Source organism: Panthera leo, chromosome B4, assembly GCF_018350215.1.
Source record: "Panthera leo isolate Ple1 chromosome B4, P.leo_Ple1_pat1.1, whole genome shotgun sequence".
Lineage (NCBI taxonomy): Eukaryota > Metazoa > Chordata > Mammalia > Carnivora > Felidae > Panthera > Panthera leo.
The window spans coordinates 99,472,808-99,490,903 of record NC_056685.1 but is presented as its reverse complement, the minus strand read 5'-3'; the positions used below and the strand labels follow the sequence as shown (position 1 = coordinate 99,490,903).

Here is an 18,096-nt window from a genome sequence, read left to right as displayed (position 1 = left end):
ATGGGAGTGACAGTTTAGGAATAAAAAAAGGAAAATTTGTCCCGGATTAGTGAATGATTTGGGTGGAGGCGACAGTGGAAAGAGGGAAGGAAGAATCCGCAATGACTCCTACATATTTTGCTTGGGAAACTAGTTTAAAAGTTTACCAAGATAGGGAACTATGGAGGAAGACCCAAGTTTGGGGGAAAGATGCTGAGGATTCCAGTTTTGGACATGGTGAGTTTGAAGTGTGTTAGAGCTATCCACATGGCATGTTAAGGAGGAGGTTGGCTTTATGAGTTCAGGGTTTAGTAGACACTTCTGCACTGGAAGTGTAGATTTGGAAGTCATCAGCATAGAGTAATTGAGATGGTTAAAACAACCATATGCATCAGTTTAGAGATTCCCAGACAGTATTGTGTTTTAAATGAAGTAAAATAGAATCAAAAGATCAAAGCTTGTGTGATCTGTGAAATTTTTATCTTCATACACTCATACGTGTACTTATGTAAAATATATTTCTCATTGTAAGTTGTAAAAAGTTTGGGAAGAATTGAAGCTTGAGAAAAGTAGTTGGAATACCATCCTAAAAAATGTCAACATTTAAGGATATGATGGAGAAAGTATTGGCAGAGGAGCTTTGTAAAGGAGTGTTGTATCCCAGAAGAATGAAACAGACGGTTTTATGAGGGAGGAAGAGTGACCTGTAGTTTTACGTGCAGCTCAGAAGTCAAGCCAGTTAAGAAAAATGATCCATTGACAAGATATCATTGCTAACATTTGTGAATTCAGTTTTGGGGACAGTGATGAAGGCAGAAGATGAGAGCAATAGGATGAGTAAGAAAGATAAGGAATTGAAGACAGTTGGCAAACTCTTTAGGAATTGTGCCTTTGAAGGGGAGGAATGTGTATGGTAGCTAGAGAAAGACAATGGGGCAAAATTGATATTTAAGAAAGGCGATATTTGAGCATGTCCAAATGTTGACAGGACAAACTCAGTAAAGAGAAATACATAATTAGTTGGGCAGGTCTCAGAGGAGGCAACCATGATGGGGTTCAGTGTGAAGGTGAGGTGTTGACAGGCCTAGGAACACAGCTGGAAAGTGGAAGAACCATGGTAGTGGGGTGCCCGATAGTGTTTGGGCCTCAGTTGAGGTTGATATTAACCTGCCTCAGTGTGAGATTGTCTTCTGTGAGGTTAGGCTTTACTAGGTATGTGCAATAAAAGTGGCAGAGTAGGCATGGGATGCTGGCAGGGGAGTGGAGGTTTAATGGATGAGTTTGGTTAATTGCTTCGGTGGAGGGGGTGGGATCTGTAGGAGGAAATGTCAGAATTAGTGGACAGCTCAGTGTGTAAGTAAGTGGCTTTGGGGGCTGAGGCAAGCTCCAATAGATGAATACTGAATTGATAGAATAATGGAGGGTTAATGTAAATGGAAGAAAGGTATGGAGAGTAAATGACATTGTCAGTAAGCTCCTCAGGAAAGAGATTGTCCTTTTTAAAAAAAAAATACTCATCTGTTCCTAGCATACATAGTAACTTGAACACGGTAAGTACTTTTGTGTTGAATAACTGAATGAATGCCTATATTGAGCACCTTTTATGTGTTAGTCCCTGCCCTTGTGAAGCTTTAGTCTCATTTTTTTTTTTTTACTGAATAGATGCAATTCTGGGGGCAATGTTCACCTGTTCTCTAACATGAATCTCATCTATGATATTGTTCCCATGTTTGCTAAAGAGAAAGTCCCACAAGAGAGTGGATGACAATGCATCAGGAAAAAATGGCATTATATTGGTGCCATTTGCTGAACTCTTGCTATTAGCTACCATTTATTGAGCACTTACCAAGTTTGGCTAATATGCTAAAAGTCTTATGTGCAAAATTATATTTAACTGTTGAAACAACCTCATAAAACATAGAAGCAGTTACTCTGCTTCACAAATGAGAAAACTAAGGATCAGGTATGTTAAGACATTTGTTCAAATTCACAAAACTAGTAAATGTCAGAGGCAGTTTTCAATCTCAGGACTGTCATAGCCTATAGTCTTAATACTCCACTCTGCGGGAGTAAATTACAGGGTCAGCTGTTTTCTTTTTGTTTTATACATGCTGTCATGTTAGAAGTTTGTTTTGCTGGTACTTTAGAATGGCAAAGAGTCTGATTGTTCCTGTTTTCTGGCTAAGTCTCCTTCATGCATATTGATTCATACCAATTTAATGTAGGTCATTATCCCTTAAAAACAGTTAAGTTGTTAGTTGTTTTTTTTTTTGTTTTTTTTTTTTTGTGGTGTGGTTTCCTTCCATTGATTTAGGATTTTCTTTTCTTTTTTTTTGAAGAAAATAGGGAGACTGATTCTTCTCACTAAAGCCCACACATATCAAGATAGTCTTTTATTTGTTATATGTTTAAATAATGGTAATGAGATTATTCCAGAACTTATTTACATGCCAGATTTTTACCTTAAGTATACCAGTTTCCTTAAAAATAGTTTGAACTTTAGAATGATTACAGTCTCTTAGATAGGATGGTATTTGTTTTATGCTGACTTCTTTGACATATTTTATGTAATTCAGTTGTTTGTCAAGAAAGAGAAATATGTACATTTATTAGGTTATTGTCTCCCCTTTCTTCTTCTACTTTTGAATAAGAACAGTGCCCAGGGAGCCTAGAGACTAAATTATAGTCTCACATATACTCTGTTCCCTCTAGAGAACATTTGCAGTTGTTATCGAAGCTTGATGAGTTAACTGTAGTTCATCCTGTAGCTACCCTTTCATTCTTTGGTCATAAAAAGCGATTTTGCATACTTTTAGTTTTATAAAACCATCTTTCAGTTATAGTGCTTTGTGAGAGAATATAAAATGTTGTTTTGTCAAAACTTGAGTAGGTTTCAAATTAATTTTTAAATGTTAAAAATTTTAAGACTTTTAAAACTAAAAGTTACCTATTTAATCAGTTATCTGCTTAACTAGTTTTAGCTAAATTAATTTAGACCATGCTTGGTTTATCTAGACTTGAATTAAAAGGTACATGCTTTGAATTAAAGGTACAATGAGTTTCTGTTATCCTTTAGTAAATTCTCTGAAACCTCAAAGTCCCTTCACCTTGAATGCCCTGGTAGCATTAAACATGATGTGATGGGTGTATATCTACTACTTAATAGAAGACTTCAAAGTAAAGGGGGATTTTCTTTGCAGAGTTTACTAGTGCGAAGATGTTGTACCGTATTCCCCAGGGTGACAGTTTTAGACATCGCTGGTATAAGTCTCAGGTGACACCTTCATTTAAGTGGTTTATAGACGAAAGGAGACCAAGAAGTCAGTTTCCTCCATGAATCGAAGCAGTTCCTCCTTCCTTGGTAAGCTATTCCTAGGATCAATTCTTAAACACTGATAAGACTCTAGACACGTAACAAATGTGTCTTGAATGTATGTGCTGTATTTCATGAAAATTGTTTTACCTGAAAGAGTACTTGAATTTAACCCCACCATCTTTATTTTTTTTTTTCTCCTAAATGCTGTGCTTTGATTAGTAGCCATAGGTCATTTTCATTACAAATAGTATATAAGTTAGAGGTTATGTTAATTTTCTTCTGAGTTTTTGAATCCTCACTGTTGGACTTTTGAAGTTATTTCTTAAGACAGAATTGTTTTCTGTTTGAAATTCCTTGTGTTCAGATAGTTGCTTCAGAGGTATGGAAGTTATTAAATAATTAAAAAATTAAAATATTTGGCAAATTAAAAAAATGAGAACGCAATATTTTTCTAAATCCCTCTTGTGAAATGTTGCTATATCTGTGTTTTTCAAATGTTCCTATGCTCCTGTAGATAAAACTGAAATACTTTGAAAACATTTATTGAAAATAATTTAGCTCTGTTTTAAGCATCTTTGCAAAGATGAGACGAGTCTGTCTTACCATTGCCAGACCTTGTTAATTGCTTCTTTAACAAAGCAGCAAGATTAACATTAAGAGTACTAAAGCACTGTTTTTCCTATAAATGTTCTCTGTATTTGTGTATGCATGTGTGTATTTAATTAAAATACATGCGTGTGTACATATTTATATTTACTTAAGATATGTATGTGTGTGGGGGCGCCTGGGTGGCTCAGTCAGGTAAGCACCCAACTTTGGCTCAGGTCATGATCTCGCAGTCTGTGAGTTCAAGCCCTGCATTGGGCTCTGTGCTGACAGCTCAGAGCCTGGAGCCTGCTTCGGATTCTGTCTCTCTCTCTCTCTCTCTCTCTCTCTCTCTCTCTCTGCCCCTCCCCTCCTCACACACTCACTCTCTCTCTCTCAAAAATAAATAAAAACTAGAAAAATATTTAGAAAGGTGTGTGTGTGTATGTTTACTTAAGATAACATTAAAGAATTATAAGGTACTACTTGCACTAGTTTCTCAGTGCTTTTTCGGTTGGGATTTCCTCCCATTTGTTTCCAAAGTCTGAGAGGTTGAGATCACCTTCTTAGCAAGACTGGTAAAATAGTTTCACCTATAGAGTTGATTGCTACAATTTTCCTTTCCTAATTTGAGGCATGGAGAGGCACGTTTCTGTATTATTATAGCAAGATGATATGAATTTAATTTACCAAGGAATATTTGCATAATTTCTGAGAGAAAATAAACAGTTTCATAGAAATTTTTCTGTTTTCATTTTGGTTGTTGTAAGTTTGAACATACATAAATTTTAAGAGTGAAGCAGTAAGGGGGCCTGGGTGGCTCAGTCAGTTAAGCATCCAACTCTTGATTTCAGCTCAGGTCATGATCTCATTGTTCCTGGGCTTGAACCTCACATCAGGTTCTATGCTGACAGTGTGGAGCCTGGCTTGGAATTCTCTCACCCTCTCTGTCCCTCCCCTGCTCATTCATTCATTCATTCTTTCTCTCTCTCTCCTTTTCTCTCTCTCTCTCTCTCTCTCTCTCTCTCTCTCTCTCAAAATAAATACATAAACTTTAAAAAAGAAGAAAGAATGCAACAGTGAAAGTTTAGCAAACTCATATTTTCCAAGTGAAGGAAGGATGTTTGTGACAAATGGACATTTCCTCCTATGGAGTACAGGATTTTCCAAGGGTCTCCTCCATCAAGCTGGCCTTTATTTATTCTGTTTGGTACAGAGTTCTATACTAGAAAACAAGACAAACCAAAAATGATATTTTCAGCCCCTGCCTTGAGTTTAATTTATAATTAGGAATTTAGGGACAACATGAGTTGTCTTCAATATAAAACTAAACACTGGTGAATGGTTTTCCTTACTAATTCTGAATTACTATAAATGTACAAGTTGTGCTACCAGTTCAACACTTAAATAGATTAAATCATCTCTGACACGTGGTAGATTTCATACTATAAGGAAAATACCTAAAACAGTGCAATATACTGAACTGATCAAAATAAAATGAACTTTGGAAAACAAGTCTGCAAGATTTTTGCTAACATACTGCAATACTTATGTTACAAGTTACTGGTACATTGTTTATCATGGTTCTAGTCCTTGTGGGAACAAATTAAGCCCCTTCCTTTCAAAGGGAGAGTAAGGAAAAATTAGTTGTTTCGTAATTTTGTATACTTTTAAGCAACTCGTAAATATCACAGAAGAGTAATAAACATTTACAGAGACTATAGTGCAGTACCTTATTTATAGTATGGCTGAAGATCAAATTTCAAATAATCAAGTTTGAATGTACATAATTGTTAGTGCATTGACAATAATATGTCCAAGGGGAACAAAAGCCCCTTCTCTGCTCCCAGACAACAAAACCTGTGTATAATGGCCAACAATGATTGAACAGAAATCACAGATACCTGGTTTGTTGCATTTCTGTTGAAGAGTTCACATGTTTGAAAGGAACCCGGTCCGTTAAGATGCATTTATTAGGTTTCATATTCCTAAAACAGGATGAGGTTACATTAGACTTTTTTTTTACCCCATTAAAAATACCAGGACTGGCTATAATTTAGATCCCACTAATGTTCGTTTATTCCCCTTAAAGATGTGGGTTTGTTTTCTTGTGGTTAATTTGTTAAAATATGGAATGTACGTTTTAAATGTGCATACTAAGAGAAATTACCAGTTGCCTGAATACTGTAGTTAAACAAAATACTGTAGTTAAACAGGGTTATTGAGAGTGTTTTTAGAATCTTTTCTAAAAAAAGTTTTTTGAAAAACCCTAATTGATAAGTTCCAAATCTTTTTCATAGAACTGGCTGGTTAACTGTGGGTTTACATCCTCATTTATGCCTATCCGTGGTGATGAGAAGTGATTCCCCCTAACCATCCACAGAAACATATGCACATACATAGCTCTCATTCCCCCCCTCCTCCTTCTGAAACATTAGAGGGTCACTTGCATGTTATTCAAAATTAAGTTCAAAACACTTAAAATAATTCTGTATTAGAAACTTGACTCTGTCATAGGTCTCTTCTTTTTGAAAGTCATACTGGGCTGGTTAAATGCTCTAATTCCACTGTCCTTAACATTTAAGAAGCAGAAGAATATTTCAGCAAGCTCAAACTGGAGGTTTAGTAACTACAACACTGACTCCTGGTTGGCTGCATGGGTTTAGTAAGGTCTACCCTTTTTCCTCTGGCAGAATTTGCTCCTGGTTTCTGTGGTTCATTCTTGCGCAGCGTTTTAGCTACTGCCATGAATATTTCATTTACATTCATCGATGTCTTAGCTGATGTCTCCATGAATAATAAACTGTTGTCATCTTCGTAGGACTGTGCTTCCTGGAAATCGACAGCCCTTTCATTTGCAAGGTCAGCCTTGTTTCCTGATAAAGCTATTAAATTGCTTGGATTGGCTTGTGTCTGAAGTTCTTTAGCCCAGTTTTTGGCTCTGCCAGAGGACTCATCTGTGACATCATATACAACTATGGCTGCTTGTGCTTCTCTGTAGTACATGGTGCTAGGCTATGGTAGCATTCTTGACCAGCTGTATCCCATATGTCAAACTTTACTGTTGTGTCATCAAGGCACAACAGTGTCTTATGGTACTCTCTTGAAATTTATGAAATTGGCCCTTCACAAAATGCAGTTACAGGCTTGATTTGCCAACAGCAGACTCTCCCAGAAGTACTAGTGTGAACTGGCATATATTATTTCCAGTATTTGGCCTGTTGGGTCTTGGTGCTCCTCAATTAGCCATGTCCAGATTTGAAAGAAGGCCCTAATTTTCAGTGTCTTAAATGAACTTCCAGGATGCAAGGTGTCAACTTTTTTTCTTTCTGGATGTAAAGAAAGCTGAAACTGCACCATGCAGAGCCATGGGGATAAAAGCCTCCCTGGCAGCAGGTCCCAGGCATAACCCGAGAAGAGGCTGAGGCTGTCTGAGGCTGTCGCTTACCAGGTAGCATATCTCCTCCTCAGGCCACCCCCTTCAGACTCGGATACAGTGTTTCAAGATTCTATTTTTAATGTGTGATTGAACTGTCAGCAAAGTAAGGGAATTAGTAGGAGGGGCAGGGTTATTGAGAGTGGGAATCCAGAGAAATGATGAGCTCTGCAACCAGCATTTGTCCTGTTTTCTGAAGGTCTGAAACTTGAGTTTTAGCAAGAAAAAGGGACAAAAGGCCTGCAGCCCATTCATGATGGAAATTTGGATTGGAGAGCTCTCCATGTGAAATTACAAGTCCTTCTTAGTTAAAAAACAAAAAACAAAAACAAACTTGGAAAACATACCCATAGAGGAAGACACTAGTGTGTTTGCCTTTCTTTGATGTGACTCTAGGTAGAACGGGGGAGAGAGAGAGAGACTCAATACTTTGAGAAACACAATATACTCATGTAGGCTTGGAGCCAGAATTCACACTGTCTCTGTGGCAAAAACAAAAACATCCCTCCATTTAGTTTAAAATGATCTTGAGTTTTTAGTATTCAAAGGGGCCTAGACGAATCAACACAGATACTTGTTACGCGAGAGTTTTAAGCACAAGCCTCCAAAAATTACATATGAGCTCATAACTAAAAATCAGTAAACAAAATAGCAATGAGATATCATCATGCACCTATTAGAATAGCTAAAATCCGGTACACTGACGGTACCAAATGCTAGCAAAGATGGAAAAATGAGGAAAAACATGAGGAGGCAAGGCACCGTCAGAATCTACACAAACTACCTACCATCCAAACCAATATCTGCACCAACTGGAATTATAAATGACAGAATGTGATTTACTGGGTTGAAGGCAATATTGAAAGATAATGCTGGGAACCTTTCAGAATTGATGAAAGACAACAACCCTCTGATTAAGGAGGCCTCACAATTCCCAAGCAGGAAATCTAAACAACAATAATAGTTTCAATGCTAATACTTGACAAGCAGGAATGCTGAAAAGTAATGAAGCAAGCATTTAACTTAGTGTTAGAAAAATAATAGAATGAACCTGAAGTAGGTAGAAGAAAGGAAATAATAAAGATAATAGACATAGGTGAGAGTTATCAGGAAAGATAAAGTTGGTTGTTTGAAAAGACTAATAAGAAATATCAAAATGAGCAGGATTAAGGGGGAAAAAAGTAGAAATATTTTTAGGAAAAAAAGACACAACTAAAAATGTAGGCAGCAACTCTAGCCAATAAATTTGAAAAATTAGATTAAATGAACAAATTTCTAGAAAGAGTACTTCCCAAAATTTATTCAGTAATAGGAAATTCTAGTGATTTTTATTATCTAATTAGTAATATATATTATCTTTACAAAGACATCATAGGCTCAGATAAATTTACAAGCAAGTTCTACTGAATGTTTAGGGAAAAATATAATTCCAATATCACATTAATACTGTATTTCATTAAGTCTAAAACAGTACCCGTCCTCTGGCTTTAACATCTCTGAAATTGGGTTAGATCTTTAATTGATAGTGTTTTGCAATCTCCATTGGCAATTGTTAAACACTTGATATCATCTCTGAATTTGGGATCTCTTTTACAATGTAATAATATCCATCAGTCTTCTTCTCCTCATATTTTTATGACATCTCTGAAGTCAGGAATGTAGCTGATAGTTGATGGCATCTTAGAATAGAAATGGACAAATAAAAATTCTTGTATATGGAAAGCAGACATTACAAAGAAAAGCTACGAGATATTCTTGCTCATGAATTTAGATGAAGTTCTAACAAATTATTAGCAAACTGTTGAATCAAGCAAGATATAAAGAAATAATACATTATAACCACAGTGGGGTTATTTCAGGCATTATAAGGATGGCTTTGGTATTAGAAAATCTGTGATTGTCATTTAACATACAGATTATAGGAGAAAAACTATGTTGTCATCCCATTAACAAAATGTATTTGAAAGTTTTAACATCCATTATGGTAAAAAAAAAAAAAAAAAATGTAGCAAATTAGAAATAGGAACAAATGCTTTCTTAACCTTGTAACAATTAGGAACAAGGAAAAAGTGTGTACTGTCTACACTTCATTACGATATTGTACTTGAAATTTAGCTAGTGAATAATGTAAAAAAAATAAAGGAGGAAACAAAATTTATTTGCAGCTAGTGTATAGTTGTTTATATAGAACCTCTCCCAAATTCACAGATAAATTATTAAAATCATTAAAAAATTACTGAATATATGTTAACTCCAGTTCTGTGTACCAGTAACAAATGGTTGGAAAGATGCAGTTCAAAAAATGCCACTTAAAACAACAGAAAATAAGGTGTACATAGGCATACATCTAATAAATCTAACAGAATATCTTTATGTAGAAAAGTATAACATTAAGATGATGTATTCTCAATAAATGGAGAGATATATTTTCAATTAAATAGACATACCATGTTTCCAGTAGGAAAATTCAGTATTATTTAGTATGGCACTTATCAAATTGATTTTATCTGTTCAATGTATTTTGAATCCATATCTCAACAGGATTTTTTCATGATACTTGATAAGATTATCCTAAACTGTCTAAGGATAACCAAGGGCAAAGAAGAGTGAAGACCCTCCTGAAGAATCAGAGCCAGGCAAGGGTCAGGGGTTATTTAGTACTTACCATAATGCTCTGGTAAGTTAGACAGTAGGTGTTGGTGCTGAAATAAAGACAAATGAAACACAACAGAGACTTAGAAATAATGTTATTCATTAGAGTTCTACATGACATTGTGTTAAAGGCAAAACTGTGGAAACAGTAAAAAGATCCTTGGTTTCCAGGAGTTAACAGGGAGGCAACAATGAATAGGCAGAGCACAGAAGGTTTTTATGGCAGTGAAAATACTCGGGATGATACTGTAGTGATGGATACATGTCATTATGCATTTGTCCACACCCATGGTATGTACATCAAAAAAAGTGAACCCTAAGATAAGCTATAGACTTTGATTATGATATGTCAATATAGGTTCATCAGTTATAACAAATGTATCACTCTGGTGAGGGAAATTGATAATAGGAGAGACTACATATGTGGAGAGCTATGTGGATATATGGGAGATCTCAATTTTGCTGTGAACCTAAAACTCTAAAAAATAAAATCTTAAAAAAAAAAAAAAAAATCAGTGTACTGGAAGTATACTCACCTTACCCAAACATCACGGCATGGGGCAAAGAGGAGAAACTTCACCAGTGTACTATCAAGACAAGAGCCAAATTCAGAAAAAAAATTGGGCAGAGTTCACCCAAACAATTTTTCCTTGGTTTACAAAGAAATAGTACAATGGTACAGGACTTTTTGGGTGATGACAGCTCTTTTATATTGAGTATCCTGTTTCCTGTATCACCTTTTGCTATCACTTTTTGATAGAATATGTATTGTAGTACAGCCATTTTCAAGTGGTGTCTTTTGAGGGAAGTAAGGCCTGTGGAAAATAAGTGAGTATTTTCTAAGTTCTCCCAAGGATTATGGTGCATGGTTAGAGCTATTATAGATGTATGGAAGAAAAATTACTTCATTTTGAAGAGTGGACATTTTAGTGCACTAGCCCTAATGAACCCTAAGTGAGAGGGACTACTCTAGTAAATTATTTGAAAATATGCATGGAAAGTGAATTTTTGGTCTTGCATGTGTAAAAATATCTTTATTTTACCCTAATATGTAATTGATAGTTTGGCTGGGTATGGAATTCTAAGTTGAAAGTCATTTTCCTTTCAACTTGAAACCATTGCTTATACTGTATTTTTGTCCTAATTCCAGAATAATTGCTGATATCAGTAGCTTAATCTGATTTCTGATCTAGAGGAACTTGTTGGTATCAATTATGTGCAAAAGGATTCTTTGGCATAAATAGGGCTGGTTCTCAGTTTTTGTCATTGCTGGTTTGTGATTTCAGCTTTGTGTGATCTGCAAAACAATAACTCTTTGTTAATTTCATGCTTTCCAGTGTCAAATATATGTTGTTGATGTATCCTGTCCTGGATACATACTTGTGGGATACATACCTATACCTTTTTATGGTTTTAAAAAATTAACCCTTTATTATAATTTTAGTTGAGTTTTAGGAGGGAACACATTAGGTTAGTGTCTTTATTCTGCCATTTTAATCTGGAACTTTGCTAGATTTTATATATATTCTCCAGTTTGATCCTTATAACAACCTGATAATATAGGTAGTAGTATTTTATAAATGAGAGGACAGAGACCCACATAAATTAACTTAATTGCTTCAATGCATCCAGCTGGGATTTGAACCCAGGCAATTTAATTTCAAATCCTGCTTAACCATTACACTATAATGCCTTGAGAGGCAAGCACCACTGCATGAATTAATTATAATTATTTCTCTCTTGTCTATAATTAATGGTCATTTATATTTCATGACATGGAGAAAAGGAAAAAAAACCCTCAAATCCCTGTTGTAGTTGTAATTATCAACCATTAACTTATTTTTACCACTAATTGATTTTGAAATGCCTTTGCCCAAGAAAGATCACGTTACATAAAGGAAATTGAATTTGTTTGTTGTTAAATGTCCTGTCTAGTAAAGAGAAACAGTCTTGGACTATACAGGATGCTGTTGTATAGGAGTAGAGAACTAGCCTGGAGCCATATGCATAATAAAAGGAAGGAAACTGAGATCTTATGGTAAAGTACCTGTAAAAATGAACCACTAAGTCAGTTGTAACTGAGTTAGTTTTTCAACTAAGAGAGTGTATTTCTAGGTTGGAACTCTGACCAGAAAAAATTCAGGATATATAGAGGAAGTAATTGACTAGAGCTTTTTAATTTCAATTAAGGTAGAATAAGGAAAATGGATTTTAATATAACTAGGAAAGAATTCATTGAAATGTTAAAGGTTAGTTATAAAGAGAGCATAGTGTATTGTTTTGGCTGTTGGTACTTTCCTGTAGATTTAATGATGTGAGATAATACTAGTAACTTAGTATTAACCTAGTAAAGAAAGATATTTCCATTTATTATTGTGATAATAAAGCTGCATTTTACTTTAAATAGGAGAATTTTAAGTGCAAAATCCTCATTGGTAGATGATATATTTTGAAAAGTTTAAATGCAGTGAAGACGAACTATAGCAGCTCATTATCTGTTTCAAGGAAAATGTATTGGAGCATTCAGCGTTATTATGGTGTCTTTTCAGTCTTTTCTGTTGATTGGTTTGCAGTAACGCTGTCAATGACTCCTGTATCTTTGCTAGAGGTAAAACTTAAATATTTATTTTCTGCTTTAGCTGTTAGAATCCATCAAAATTGCACTTGAAAGAGTATCTTTCCTTATGAATTCTTAATCATGGCTGAGGCAAGCAGTAGGTTAGATATAGATCTAGAGGTGTCAGGAAAGATAAACAGTGTTGTGTTTATATCCATTTCTAAAGTAAGCAAAAACTAGAAAGAATCGGAAGAGGTGGGAAGTGTGGCGGATACTACAAAAACATAACGGATGTGAGAAAAGGGTTGCATTTTACTTCATCCTGAATCTCTAAGTATTGATCTTGCTTTGTTTTACTAAGACACCAATTCAGTTCAGGGCATTGCTGGTTTGATAAAAAGGAGAAACATTAGGGGAATAGCCTTTCTTGTTTATCAGTTCATTAAAAAAAGAAAAAACCCACTAGCATGGCTTAATGCCTTTTCTGTTTATTGCTGATCTGAGTCTCTGGTCCTTCTCCTTTGCTGTTAAATGTGTGTGTCCTTTGTTTGTGCTGGTGGGTTTCGCTACATTTGGATTTGAGAGAAAAGCCTCTTGTTGCTGTACTGATCTAATTAGCCTTCTGGGTGAACGTATACGTTAAATAGACCTTCTAAGCCATGAAAGAAGAGAGCTCACAACAACGTAGATTTTCTTCTTGTACTGTGTTTTCGCCTGTTTTATTTCCTCCACGAATTGATGGCCGAAAGCTTGTCCGGAATGCTTCATTTGGAGGATACAATGAACTTTCTCCTTTATTGCCAGGTTTGTTTGTTTAATCTTGCACTTTTTTCTTAATTCCTTGCCGACTTTTCATTAAACTAGTATTTTAAAGTCTAAAAACTGCTTTCATTTAAATGAAACAGATTATATAGTGAAAGGTTCAGTTTTAGTGACTGCTGCTATATGGCTTGGCTTTTCCATTTTTTCTCTTACAATCTCTTAATCTCAAACTTGAGAACTAGTGATTCAGTGAAGTACAAATCTGGCATGCTGATAGCATGAATCTTTGTTTAATTGTAAAAATAAATATCATGACCCTTCGATAAAATTTAAACATTTTCTGGACTTGAGATAAATGTAAAATTCTATAAATAAACAAATATCTCTGAGGCTTTTGCAAATGAAACCCAAATATCTAATATTGATACTTGTTTGGCTGTTTTCTGCAGAATAGTAGCTACGTTACAATTGATGTTTAGTTTAAACTTTAATTAGCTCAAGTCCTGACTAAAGTGAAATTTTCTACCTGAGTATAATTTTTGAAATGCCTCCCTTCTTGTTAGATGTATTTGTGTATAATTAGGTTTTGCTAAGAAATTGTTATTTTTGAGGTAATATTTTTAATATTGCAATTAGCCATTTGACAGTTAAGATTTAGACATTAAATGATTAATAAGATGTAGATATAAATTGGTCTTTTATTGTATGAAAAAGATTTATTGTAGCAAATATTTGGATATAGATTTTAAAATATTTAAAAATCTTTGTTTTCCTTTCAAAATTTTAAATAAATCCTTTCATAATTTTATCTATTCTTTTGAGGTTATATTTTTCTTTTAAAATAAAAATATTCTTTTAATACTCCTGACAAAGAAATACTGACTGAAACTGGTGCTTGCTTTGACCATTTATATATTTTTCTGACACGTTTTGTTAAATTTGAATTATATTTTCTACTTTCACACAAGTATTTTTTCTTGGCTTTTTGTGAAGATTCGTGCTGACAGGTGGTTATATGCATCATTTTGAAATACTGAAACACCTTATGGAAGGTGTTACCTGGACAATTAATTTATTATAAAGTCACTGATTTCATTTTCTTGTCCAACAGTGTTTCAAAAAAGAATTGGAAACCATAGGCCTGAACTAAGTAGCATAAGCTGTAAATAGCATTCATAATCTGTGTTTAGTCTTCTCAGTATAGCATGGTTACTGTCATGCTTCTTATGTTCTCAGAATGGTGTACAAGTACCTTTTAGTATTTGTATTTATCAGGAGTGGCTTTTAAAATACAACGTACTGAAATTTTTTAATGTTATTAAATACTCTATTTGCTTTTACAGTGTGACTTAGTTCTATTTCTGCATTTGTCTATTTCAGTTTTTAGCCAGCAAGGTTGCTAGCAAATGTTTGCTAACCTTCATGCACTGAGTCTACTTAATATTAAAGAATAATCATGTGACTCTACTAAACAACAGAAAACTTCACTTTTTAAAAGTTTGGTATTTACTTAATTAGGTAACTAAAGGCAGAATTGTCTGTTTATCTTCTCAAAGAATATACTAAAGTTTACCCTGGATTGATTTATTTGAAAGAAAAAGTAAATGGTTATCTTTGTTTTCTGATTCTTGAAATAGAGAAAATCATATTCATAGGGATGCTTCCACATCCCCTTTTTACAACCAACAGTTGTATTGCAACTAGCCATGATAGAAAGCTATTTTCAATATATTTTATCAGCTAAGAAATAGAATGGAATTAGGTACTTCAAAGAAGTGGCTTTTTATGATGTTGTTGTTTTTCCAGTTCAAGAGTAGAACATAGGAGCTTCTGGGTGGCTCACTCAGTTGAGCGTCAGACTTTTAATTTTGGCTCAGGTCAGGATCTCAGGATCATGGGATCAAGCCCCATGTCAGGCTCTGCACTGAGCATAGAGCCTGCTTAAGATTCATTCTCTCTCTCTCTCTCTCTCTCTCTCTCTCTCTCTCTCTCTTCCCTCTGCACCTCTCTCCCACTTGCACATGCACTCTCTCTCTCTCTCTCTCAAATTAAAATAAATAATAAATAAATAAATAAACAAACAAAACAAAACATATGTTTCTTCTGGGACATTTCATTGTACTGAAAAATAAATTTAGATGCATTTATAATTATAATTAGATGCATAATAATGTCTATCTGACATTATTAGAGGAGAGGTTCTCCACTAGTGACATTGAAAGATAATTTTGTCTTACTATTTTGAGCATAACCTTCTTTTCATTTTAGCTTCCTTGGGAAAAAAATTACTTTTTTGTCACTTGTACCTTAACAAATATGTTGCAATTATATGGAATTATTATGGAAGTATGTAAAAAATTATACTTTATCAATGATGATAACACTTGTATTTTGTTAACAATGTAGAAGTTAAGGACATCGTGTTCATTTGTTTAAGAATAATATTCCAGGGACACCTGGGTGGCTCAGTCAGTTAAGCAGCCCAGGTCATGATGTCACAGTTTGTGGGTTTGAGCCCCACATCAGGCTCTGTGCTGCTAGTTCAGAGCCTGGAGCCTGTTTCGGATTTTGTGTCTCCCTCTCTCTCTGCCCCTACCCTGCTCACACTCCATCTCTCAAAAATAAATAAGCATTTAGAAAAATTAAAAAAAAAAAAAGAATATTCCATTGGATTAGTAGGAGGAAGTAAACTCTGTGTATTACTACACTACTTGGAAATATCTTTATGACCACAGATTTAGGGAAGACTTTAAGACCAGAAAGCACTAACCATTAAAGGATGAGATGACGAAATTTGACTACATTAAAATTAAGAACTGTTTATAAAAAAAAATACATGGAATAAAAAGACAAGCCATAGAATAGGAAGTTATTTATAAAACACAGTTGGTAAAGGGCAGTATCTGAAATACATCAGAATTGCTATATAAATCAATAAGAAAAAGATAGGCAATAAGTTGTGTTTTGTTTGTTTGTTTTTTAATGCACAAACGATCTAAAGAGGTCCTTCACAAAGAGAAAGTTAAAATGACTAATGTGAGAAAATGCTCAACATCGTTAATAGTCAGGGACCTGCAAACTAGAACCTTATGGATATATACACACACATATATATACACACATATACGTACACATTGATAATACACACCCAACAGATCAGCAAAAATAATAAGTTTGTCAATATTGATGTGGACATGAATAAGGAGAAAGGAGAACTCTTACACACTATTAGTAGAAAAATAAACAATTTTGTTATCCTTAAAATTGAAGACACACATATACTATAAGCCAAAATTTCTGCTTCTAGGTTTAAACTTAGGGAAACTCACGGACATATTTGTGTGTGTGTATATATACATACATATATACATATACATATATATATACAGTGTGTGTGTACACACACACACACATACATATGTTGACTAGGATACGTTTCAGAGTATATTTGTGGCACCATTGTTCATAAAAGAGACAAACTGGGAACAACCCAAATGTTTATCTACAATCAATGGATAAATGGTGATATAGTCATGCAATAGGATTCTAATCATCAATGCAACTGAATGAAATACCTGCTTGACATGCTGGTAAAGAATGTTTGCAAAAGTCAAGGTAGTTACTTTTGAGAAGAGTGGATTGTGATCAAGAATGGCACTGGGAGGTGGGGAGGATCTTACAGGATTTTGGCAATTCTGTGTTTTTTATTTGGGTGGTAGTTATGCAGATATTCACTATATACATTAAATTACACATTTATGTTTTATGCATTTTTCTGAAGCTGTCTTTCACATATTTAATAAAATAATTGCAAGTAACAGAGTACACTGTTGTTATTTTTTGGATCAACTTATCAAATTTCTGTGTTTGAAAGGGTAAATAAGGATTAGACCTTTCTCTTCAGGAATTCACAGTCAAGTATGGAATATGAACATGAAAAATAATTGAAGCAGATTGCGATAAATATGGTAGTACAAATGTATGAAATGCTCTATGTCTCAGAGAAGAGGACTGCTAACTATGCCTACACAGTCAAAGCAAGGCCTATCAGAAGAGGTGGCCTTAGGTCTTCAGAGGTACCCTGGCATTCTAAAAACAGCATGAATTTTATTTTACTATTTTTTTTAATTTTATTTTTTTAATTTGAGAGAGAGGGAGAGAGCATGTGCGTGCAGGGGAGGAGCAGAGGGAGAGGGAGAAAGAGACTTTCAGCAGTTTCCACACCCAGTGCAGAACCTGATGTAGAGCTCTATCTCATGACTGTGAGATCATGACTTGAGTGGAAATCAAGAGTCTGAAACTTAACTGACTGAATAACCTAGGTGGCCCATAAAAACAGCATGAATTTTAAAGTTAGACCTAAGTTTCTATCTGCTCTGACACTTTGAGTTACTGACATTAATCAAATTACTTAATTTCTGGGAGCCTTGATTTCCTCAATTCTATAAAATAGTTAATATTTGGGATTTTTTAACAATTTTTTTTGTAATGTTTATCTTTGAGAGAAAGAGAGAGCATGAGCAGGAGAGGGGCAGACAGAGGGAGACAAAGAATCCAAAGCACAGACCCCAGCGTGAGGCTTGAACTCACGAGCTGTGAGATCATGACCTGAGCTGAAGCTGGACACTTCACTGATGTAGCCACCCAGGCACCCCAACATTTGGAATTTTTTGTGGTGTTTTAAAGATTAGAAACTAAAGCACTAGCATAAGTGTCATAATCACAAATGTTCTTACAAATGGATATTGGTTGCTTTATTGTTTTCATTAATGTGTTACTTATCATTATTGATGAATGAATCAGAATTAG

General features: G+C 34.7%; 1 protein-coding gene and 1 pseudogene across 14 annotated transcripts in view; one reads left to right on the top strand and one right to left on the bottom strand.

The window, feature by feature from the left end:
• The window catches only part of OSBPL8 (oxysterol binding protein like 8), a 152,414-nt gene that overhangs the window by 84,505 nt on the left and 49,813 nt on the right, over window positions 1-18,096 (top strand). The window contains exon 1 of one of the 14 annotated variants that reach the window (XM_042947225.1): window positions 3,221-3,340. The exons of 12 other annotated variants lie outside the window; for them this stretch is intronic. In XM_042947225.1, the coding sequence (XP_042803159.1) occupies window positions 3,313-3,340 (28 nt within the window). In that variant the 5' untranslated portion in view covers window positions 3,221-3,312. Of the gene's footprint in view, window positions 1-3,220; window positions 3,341-11,901; window positions 13,330-18,096 lie in introns of those variants that run through there. One more of the 14 variants, XM_042947226.1, reaches the window with a different exon arrangement.
• LOC122224850 lies at window positions 5,745-8,097 on the bottom strand (annotated as a pseudogene).